Genomic DNA, 9,482 nt, shown 5'->3' with positions numbered 1-9,482 from the left:
ATGGACCATAGGTCACTGGGTGGCATCTAGGAAGTGACATGGGACCAGGGATAACCTCCAAGGGTTCGGATCTCAGTAACCTACTTCTTCCAGGAAGTCAAAAGCGCTAAGTCGAGCACTGCTTCTGAAATGGCGCCACCAGCTGGAGGGCACATCTTCAACACCTGCGCTTTTGGGAGCCAGGTCACATTCAAATAAGAGAATGCATGACAGTTTAATTTCTTGGCTTTTATAATTAAGCCATGACTATAAAGAAAGCTGTTCTTGCTTTTTAAGAACATACTGGGCTGGAGAGACAGTGGTTAGAGCACTGTCTGCTTTTCCAGAGATCCTGAGTTCAAATCCCAGCACCCACATGGTGGGTCACAACCATCTGTAATGGGATCTGGTGCCCTCTTCTGGTGTGTCTGAAAACAGTGAGTGTACTCACATACATGAAATAATCTTTAAAAAAAAAGTATCCACTCTCAGATATGAATGAAGATATCTTTAAAAAAAAAGAATGTACTATGGGGCTGGAGAGATGACTCTGGTTAACAGCATTTGCTGCTCTAGCTGAGGACCTGAGTTAGGTTCTTAGTACCCACACTGCATGTGTTTTTTTTTAATGTGTAGGAGTGTTTTGCCTTCATTTATGTATGTGTGCCATGTGTGTGCTTGGTGCCAATGGAGGTCGGGAAAGAGCATCTGATCCCCTATGACTGGAGCTGCAGACAGTTGTGATCTTTCTCCTTTTCCTTTTGGTTTTTCAAGACGGGATTCTCTGTGTAGTCTTGGCTGCCCTAGTTCTCTGTAGAGCAGCCTGGTCTTGAACCCAGAAAAGCACCAGCCTTTGCCTCCTGAGTGCTGGGATTACAGTCACCAATGCCCAGCAAATATTTCTTAATTACATACATTACAATGCTGATACTCCTGGGGGAGATAAAACTTGTAGCCACCTGGAAACGACAGCTTTCACACTAAGATTCAGGGTTATACATATCATAAGGTGCTAACCTCTGCAACACAATGTGCTTGTTAATTCGTCTCCCTTGGTTAATTCTGTTCCACTTAAGTAGGCAATGGAGCCTGCTTCCTCAGGGTTCCAGCACATATAGAAGACCAGCTGAGACATTCAGCCTTGTGGACTTTCCATTCACACTGTTGGATTAACTGCTGCATAAGTCATCCCAATAAATATGTATAAACATACTTTGTCACATGTTTTATAATTATGTAACATATAGCAATTATGTATAAGATTAAATACAAGTGACTTATATTACACACACACACACACACATATATATAGAGGGGGGGGAAGAGATTCATTCTCTATGTTCTGAAACCAGGGGAAGAAAGGGTTTATTTCACTTCCACCTCTATATCACACATGGAGAGAGGTTAGGGCTGTGACAACACAGGAACCTGGAGTGAGGAACTGAAGCAGATGCCATGGAGGAGTGCTGCCTACAGGCTTGCTTGCTCCCCGTGGCTTCTCAGTTTGCTTCCTCATACACACCAGGGCCACCTGCCCACAGGTTACACTGCTCACAATGGGCTAGGCCTCCCACTTTGATTAATGTCCTGTATCCTGGCTTACCAGTCTCAGGGTGGCATTTTCTCAGTGTAGTTGCCTCTTAGCTAACATTAGGGCGTGTCAAATTGACAAGCAGCCAAAAGCAACCACTGAGGCTGCCTCTCTTGGCTACCAGCTGAGCAGAGGCAAAATGAGCCTGTTTAGGATTGCTGCCATCCTTCAAATCCCAACCGAGAGGTTGAAGAGATCCTAGGTACCACTGGAAGTCACTGTATCTGGACACATGCTTGAAGAAATAGCAAGGCTTCTACAAACTTAGCGTTTCTCTACTGTGAACTGGGACTGGTTCAAAGGTTCAGTCCATTATCATCAAGGTTGGAGGATACAGCCACTATTTGTGGTGTGCTTTCTAATCCCATAATGCCTGGATTCAATTTTAGGACCAAACCAACTAAGTAAGAGACACATACAGGCTGGAGAGGTGGCTCAGTGGTTAAGAGCACCAACTGCTCTTCCAAGAGGTCCTGAGTTCAAATCCCAGCAACCACATGGTGGTTCACAGCCATCTGTAATGGGATCTAATACCTGGTGTGTCTGAAGACAGCAACAGTGTATTCACAATTCAGAAAATAGTTCTTAAAGGCAAGGTTATCCTCAGCTATTTAAGGCCAACCTTGGGTGTAAAAAGTTGTCTCAAGAACAAATCTTGCCAGCCTGTTCCTAAGACTTTAACCCCAGAACTCGGGAGGCAGAAACAGGCCAGTTCTGCAAGTTCCAAGACATCCAGGGAAATTGTCTCAAAACCGCCCCCCAACTGTTGAGAGAAGGCTCATCATTGCTCCCAGTACTCATGTGAAGCTCTCCTCTGACTCTTTGGGCACATGCGCAAGCCAATACATATGCACTCATCCAGCAACCACATGGTGACTCACAACCATCTGTAATGGGACCTGATGCCCTCTTCTGGTGTGTCTGAAGACAGCTACAGTGCAGTTATACATAATTCTTTAAAAACTTTGTATCTGTCCTCCCCTTAGCCTCTGCTGTCTTTGCTCATTTCTCTAGGTCCAGCAGTAGACTAAGCTTTGTCTTTAACTTGCATCAGTGGACGAAACTTAACATGGCAGGTGAACATTGGCTTTAGCGTTTGGAGATATATTTAGCAAGTACGAGACTTCTCAAATTTCTCAAAATTTTTGGCCAACTATCTTCCAATCAAACATAAACAAAATACTTCTAACCTTACCCTGTGAAGCATGGGCTACTGGTACTCAGGAAGTTAATCTGACACTGGTCCAGAAGATGTAGTTCTATTTCTGAAAGTGGATAGTTCTTGTTCCCAGCTAGTTGGGTCTCTTGTGCTTTTGGTAAGCTTTCTTCCACTGGAGGCGATGAGTTAGGGTTCACTTCTCACCTCTCCCTTCACTGCAACTGAGACTTCCAGCTTAGGCTTAGCTTCCCAGCAGTGCCTAACCAGGTCCTAGCTTCTCAGACATACAGGACAACTACAGGAGTTGGCACAATCACATTAAAAGAGTTCTTAAGTGAATTTAAATGCACTTTATTTTTAGACAACCCACATGACATGTTTTTCTTTAAAAAACAGTGCCTTCACTCCAAATAAATCCCAGTCAAAATAAGAGCTCAAGATGACATCAGTCCCATTTGTCCTAAGTCCTGGTGTTGTATAGATGGTAAGCAGCAGCCAATTACGGTGACAGGTGATAGATCCAATTTGTTACTGCAAAACAAAGAGCTGGCATTAATAACTGCCCCCAGCTTGAGCGTGTAGCTTTCCTAGCCAGCATGCAGATGTACTCCCCAATTCAATCTGGACTGCCACAAAGGCAGGCAGGAAGCGCAGGGAGAGTTTCCTTTTGCATCCTAGTGCAAACCAAAAGAACCACAAACTGTTCAAGGTCTATCAGTGGATGCAGACCACCCTCACCAAGTCGGCAGCACCTGCCATCTTCCTGCTCCATCCAGTCCCCTAACAGAACACCACTCCTATGCCACTGTCCCCACTCTTCAGTATAATTGTAAGCTCATCTTCTATACGCTTACAAGAAAGCCTCCAAAATCCAGGACACGGATTCACATTACATTACCTCCACCGGTCCTTTATAAAACAGATATTTTCTATGCCTTCTTACTGAAGTTAGAAAGAAAATGCTGCAACATTTCATTGTCTATAACATGAAATGGACTTGAACTACCATGGGGCAGAGACCATTGGCACCATTCCACACTTAGTCTGCATGAGTTAATCCCAGGTTAGTGTCACTCTACTTCCACACACGCACTGAGCGTGCTACTAAGCAAACGAATCTAGTCTCCAGGCCTTTTTTATGTTCAAGGTACCATTTGTCAGAGCCCACAGGATAAAGATTCTACACCTCACAATCTACAAGGCCCACCACCTGCAGACCCCAGAGTCACACTGCTGCACTCCCTAACCCTACACCCCTAATATAAAGATACTTACACATTTTTCCATCTCTAAGCCGTCCTTAAAGAAAATCATGAATGGAGTCACACCATCCTCACGGTAGTCCAGGAGAGCAACCATGCCATCTGGATTCATGTTCTCACCAATAAAAAACTTAAACACACAACAAAAACCTACCATTAGCCTGTCATATACACACAAACATAAATCACACTATAAAAAGATCCAGAATAACCCCTGGCCAACATTTGGAAAGAAAAATCTCTGGTACTCAAAAGAAACAGGCTAGCCATATGTTGGCACTTTTAATCCCAGCACTTAAGACCTCTGGTCTACAAGATAGCCATGTCTATCATTTTGAATACCAGCTCTTTGCCTGGTGTAGTGTCACACCTTGGATCTCAGAAGACTGAGGCTGGGTGTCAGGGTGTTCCAGGACAGCCAGAGTCACATGCAGATAACAAACCCTTTTCTGATCCCATGTCAGAGTGGAGATTATACAACCCCATTGTATATTTACCTGGTAGTTATTGAAGTTAGCAAGGATGTGCTTAATTTGCTCTGCAGCTCCAGTCATAAAAGGCTTCACTCTTTCTGGTTTATGTTCTTCAAGTTTGCCTTTGAGTCTAAAATAGTAGAGTAGTGGGTCATCGAAATTTTGAGCAAAATCATTTTTTTCAGTGTAAGTCAAGACAGGTAATGGCTATGAGCAAGATAACAGTTCAGTAGATGTCAAGAAACTATTTAAAAAGTCCTCTTTTCTCAAGTCCTTTATAGCAAAGTAACCAACTTCGACTCTGACCAACAACAGTGTTTATGTAACTTACGATTTCATGTAGTCTTTGATGTACTTTTTGTAGGCCTCTTTTGTGAAGCTGGTTTCTTGTAAGTGATGGTTCATGACAATGTCAACACCGGTGACCACTGTGCTTTCGGTACCTTCGCCCTCCGGACCTTCAGCGGAAGCATTTCCACCAATGAGCGAGTCATCGATGGCACCCTCTGTTCTACTGACCATCTACATTTAAAAAAAACTTAATTGAAGGTGGAAAGAAAAAAAATCCCTGTACTCCGACAACGATCTGTCAGTTCCCTGAAACACCTTAACCCCTTTCAAAATATCGCTTCCCCCATCAAAAGCGGTGTTCATTCCAACCAGGCGGAACCAAGGTTCTGTGGGCTCTCCCGGATCAGCACGGGTTAAGCACAGCCGGCGCAAACGCATCTTAGAGACAATATGTCCCCGCTCGCCCGGAAGGAGGATGGCGCTGAGTTCGCAGACCTATTTCCAGGCTCGACTCCGCCTCCACTTTTCTAGAAAAACCCAAGACCGGAAAGAGCGTCTCCTCCGCCTGGAGGTGGCTGGGAGGATTGCACGAGCTCCAGCGGCCTCCGCGCTAGCCCAGCCCGGACGGAAGGCGGCCGGCCAGCCTTCCCACCGCGCCCGCTCACCTTGCCCTCCACCTCCAGGCACAGCCCGTTCGCGATCTCCCGGATCTTGTAGATGTCGGAGAACAGCTCGTCATCTGAAGGAGAACAGAGAGCCGCCCGTCAGCGAGCGAAGGCCCGCCATTTCTCGCGCCCTCTGGACGCACGCGGCGACTCTCGGCCCAAGCTCTGCACTCGCGCCCCGGCCTCCCCGAGCCCACCCGCACCCAGACCCGCGGGCGGTCAGGACTCACGGCTGATGAGGTCCCGGTAGATGATCATGGTGACGGCTGGGGACAGCGGCGCTAGCCTGACAGAGCGGAGCGAGCGCGGTGGAGCCGGAGCGGCGCTCGGGGGGAGGGGGGAGCGGGCGGAAAAGGCCGACTCCGGCTCTCTCCAACCTCATATAGAGGGCACGCTCATCTACGTCATCGCCCGCTGCGCCCCCGGAACTGACGTAAGTGATGACGTGGCACGCAGAGCAGCGTGGGGGCGTGGCCGCGTCGTGCCCGGGGCGGGGAGGGCGGCGGCCAAACGGGGACTTGGCTGGACATAATGAGGAGTTTCCCTGGGTGGGTAGGGGCCGAGTACGGGAGCACGCCCAGGGCATTCTGGGACTGGAAGGGACTTGAGGCGCCCCGATGACCTGCGGCTGGAGTCGCGGCCCGGGTGTGGCCCTGGGGCTGCACCCGCCTCCCGCTGCGCCGCTCGAGTTCCCGCCCCTTTCTCGGAAAGAAAATGTCAGCGGAACTGGATGACTGCTGTCGGGCGCGCCGCCAAGCCTGCGGGGACTACACTACAGGGATGGCGCTGGGCTGGCGTCCCAGGTCTCCGACATCCGCCCCGTGGCTGTTCACGGACTTCACTGGGCTCCTGTGGGGAGGCAGGTGTCGTGGGTTTCGAAAGTCAGCCTGCGGTGGGTCTGACCGGACAGCCCTTCGCTGGCCGGCCTGCTCTTGGTCTCAAATGGTGTCCTTTGCTAGGAAAGTTCTGTATTGTCACTTTTATCCCTGGTAATGCAGAATTAAACAATTAAAATGAAGAGCTTCCCACTTGTCCGGGTTTCACATCCACCACGAGCAAAAAAAAATACAACTTCTGAGTCCCATCGTCCAGGTAAACATGTATAACAGGATGGATTCAGTTTCTTCCGTTCAGATTTGGTTATAGTCCGTTGTGTCCCTAGCTGAAGGACATACCCAGCCCTGCCTGCCCATGTAGAAAACGTTATGCTAGTGTGTCAAAAGAGAAGGCAATTACACTAACAAAGTGTTATGAGCGCAGAATAAATCACTCAGGAATAAAACTTTTGAAAGAGCAGAAATAAAACCGGCCACTTAGGTGGAGTCCACTGCTTTCCTAGACACATTGAAGGACACAGGGTAATGAAGTGAAGGACATCAGAAGACGTGGACATGTCACCACTGGGCAGTGTCTTTGCACTATCAAAACTCAGTTATTTCTTAGTTATGTGCATTCTTGTTTACACATCCCAGGATTTAACGTTTTCAAGTTATTCAAAAACACTCATTTGCATAAATCCTCAAACTTTACTCTCTTTGGCTTTTTCTGTTATTTTCTCCAGTTTTATGCCCAAATGTATTTTTTCACATAATTAAAAAAAAAAAAAAGGGCCATGGTGAAGAAAGCTGAAGACTTTAGGCTGAGCAACGTTGGCATCTTCTGTGAGCCCCCGTTCTTACCTCAGAATACCATTTGTGGTGAGAAATGCCTACAGGTGGAGTAGAAAGTAGGTGTAGTCTGATGGTTAGAACTAGATGAATTTGGAATGCCCCTTGTTAATTGGGTCAGAAAATGGATAAGGAACCAGCTAAATTGGACTATTCCTACTAATTTGAAAACTTTCACCTTGAGAAAATGTGATTTTTCTTTTTATTCATTCTTTCTCTTTTCTTTCCTTCTTTTCTTCCTTCCTTCTTGCTGTGTAGCCCTGGCTGGCCTGGAACTTGCTGTGTAGACAAAGCTCACCTTGAGTTAACCGAGGTCTGCTTCCTGGGTCCTGGACTAAAGGCGTGCACAGCATCTGACACCACAGTGCTTTTTAAATTAAGGGTTGAGAAAACTAGTGTTTAGCGAATAGATGTGTTGAAATGAAGGAAATGGAGGGTTAGCTGCAGAGCAGCACATATGCCATCCCAGGGATGGAGAGGGAGGACTGGAGAAGCAGAGACTTTGACCTCCTCAGCTACACATGGTCTACACTGTAGGAGATCTTCTCAAAAAATAAAAATAAAACATGGAATAGAATTCTGTGATCATTTCCTCATTCATAAGGAGAGGTGCTTGATGACTTTTTGTTAAAATAAACACACCTTTAATACCAGCACTCAGGAGGCAGAGGCAGCAGAGGTAAGTTGAAGGCCAGCCTGGTCTTCGCAGAGAATGCCTATCTTGAAAAAATAAGGAAATACAGTGGATCTTAGTAAAAGTAAGCATGAGTTACAGTGTTGCAGAAGTAGCCTAGGGCCTTACAGTAGGGGGTTCCAGTAGTCAAGGGGGTTGGACCTGTGTCTAGTGCCTTACACTGGAACTGTAGTGTAATCCTCAGAACTGTAATGGCCAGTGGACTGTAGTCTAGTGGCTACTGAGGCTGTTGAAGTCACATGGGCAGTGAAGAGTGTAGAGGTCTAAGTCCACTTGCCTGGCAGTAGGAACATGAGGGGAAAATGTCAAGCCAGCATGCAACATCAACAGAGTGTGAAATTCTGAGGACGGGACCCAGGCATCTTGAGTTTTTTATCTTCAGAGAATGCAATGTGTAGCCACGTTGAGAGAACAGTAGTAAGGACTTAAAAACAGTCACCAAAAGAAAGAATTTGATACCCTTTCAAAGTGCAGGTGACAAATGAATAGCCAGAAATGAAGTTTCTGTGATGTAAAGTTACAGTGTAACTGGTACCAGAAAAGCCTGTATCTTGTTCCTTCACTTAACACATAGTTGTGCATAATGAAAGCATGTACCTGCATGTACTGGCTTGCACATTTGATCACAGCTCTCGGGAGGCAGAGGCAGACAGATCTATGACTCAGAGTCCAGCCTGGTCTACACAGCAAGTTCCAGGCCAGCCAGAGCTATATAGTGAGATCTTGTCTCAAAAGCAAATGCCAGGCTATCCACATACATGTGTCTTTGCAGAAGTACACCCAAGGGTCTGGAAGGACATGCATGTGTCCTGCGATAACAGTGGGTGACTGGCGGGGGCTGGGCAGGGAAAGAGTCAAAGGGAGAGCTTCAGTGCCCTCTGCACATCTACATTCTTTCCCTATAGATACCAGTGACAAAGCAGTGGTCACTGTGTCTACTATGTGTAGACAATTTGTAAGAAAAATTCATCCAATAAGGGGCATAGATATTTGAGGGACAAAAAGAGTTTCCTATCTGAACTGTGTGGCTGTAACGAGTTTTCTAATGCCTTCATAAATATGGGGTGGGGTAGTGTGTGTGGATGTGAGAGAAAGTGTGTGTGTGCGTGTGTGTGTCCATATATGGCGATAATTGAGTACTATTTTGATCTAGAAAATTAACTCATAAATTACTGTGCTAAAAATAGCAGCAAGCCTTTCTTAGGGAGAAGGGGAGGCTGAGTGCTGGCCAACTCCCTGCAAGAGAAAGATAACTTATCTCCAGCTTCCCACCTGCCAGCAGCGCTCACCAGGTGGGAACTGGAGATCACATGATTTGGAGAGGCTATGGATTTCTTTCCCATACCCTGCGCCTGCTGGGTAGCAGCTCCCTTTGTGTGCCGCACAACTTCCTTCGGATATACTGAGGTAGCTGGGCAGTTGTGGTAGCGCACACCTTTAATCCCAGAACTCCGGAGGCAGAGGCAGGCCCACCTCTGAGTTGGAGGCCAGCTTGGTCTACAGAGTGAGTTCCAGGACAGCCAGGGCTACACAGAGAAACCCTGTCTCAAAAACAACAACAAAAACCATTAAAAAGTTTGATGAGCTGATAATTACTGTGAAATAAGGTTAGACACAGCCAATTAGATGTCAATGAGTCAGAAGCTAGAGGCAAGCTCTAGATCTGAGTACTGGCGTTTTAAGAAGCAAAGAGGAATGGAA

At 46.7% G+C, this 9,482-nt stretch overlaps 1 protein-coding gene across 1 annotated transcript; it reads right to left on the bottom strand.

Moving 5' to 3' along the window:
• Positions 1–3,064: 3,064 nt before the first annotated feature.
• On the bottom strand, positions 3,065–5,812 carry LOC308420618 (translationally-controlled tumor protein). Its single transcript, XM_080916750.1, has 6 exons — positions 5,651–5,812; positions 5,421–5,494; positions 4,796–4,986; positions 4,489–4,594; positions 4,005–4,121; positions 3,065–3,260 (listed from the first exon to the last, which is right to left on the bottom strand). Exons 1-6 carry the CDS (start codon positions 5,676–5,678, stop codon positions 3,258–3,260), a joined length of 519 nt encoding a protein of 172 aa, XP_080772876.1. The 5' UTR covers positions 5,679–5,812; the 3' UTR covers positions 3,065–3,257.
• Positions 5,813–9,482: the final 3,670 nt, after the last annotated feature.

The sequence above is a fragment of the Micromys minutus genome, assembly GCF_963924665.1.
Source record: "Micromys minutus genome assembly, chromosome: 5".
Taxonomy (NCBI): Eukaryota; Metazoa; Chordata; class Mammalia; order Rodentia; family Muridae; genus Micromys; species Micromys minutus.
Note: the sequence above shows the minus strand (reverse complement) of the source record. Positions and strands in the feature narration are given on the sequence as shown.

Coding starts and splice junctions, on each gene's coding strand:
- LOC308420618 (XM_080916750.1), bottom strand. CDS start 5,678: ATGATCATCTACCGGGACCTCATCAGCC. Junction 5,495..5,650: donor CTACCGGGACCTCATCAGCC/GTGAGTCCTGAC, acceptor GTTCTCCTTCAG/ATGACGAGCTGTTCTCCGAC. Junction 4,122..4,488: donor CTAACTTCAATAACTACCAG/GTAAATATACAA, acceptor TGTGTGTTTAAG/TTTTTTATTGGTGAGAACAT.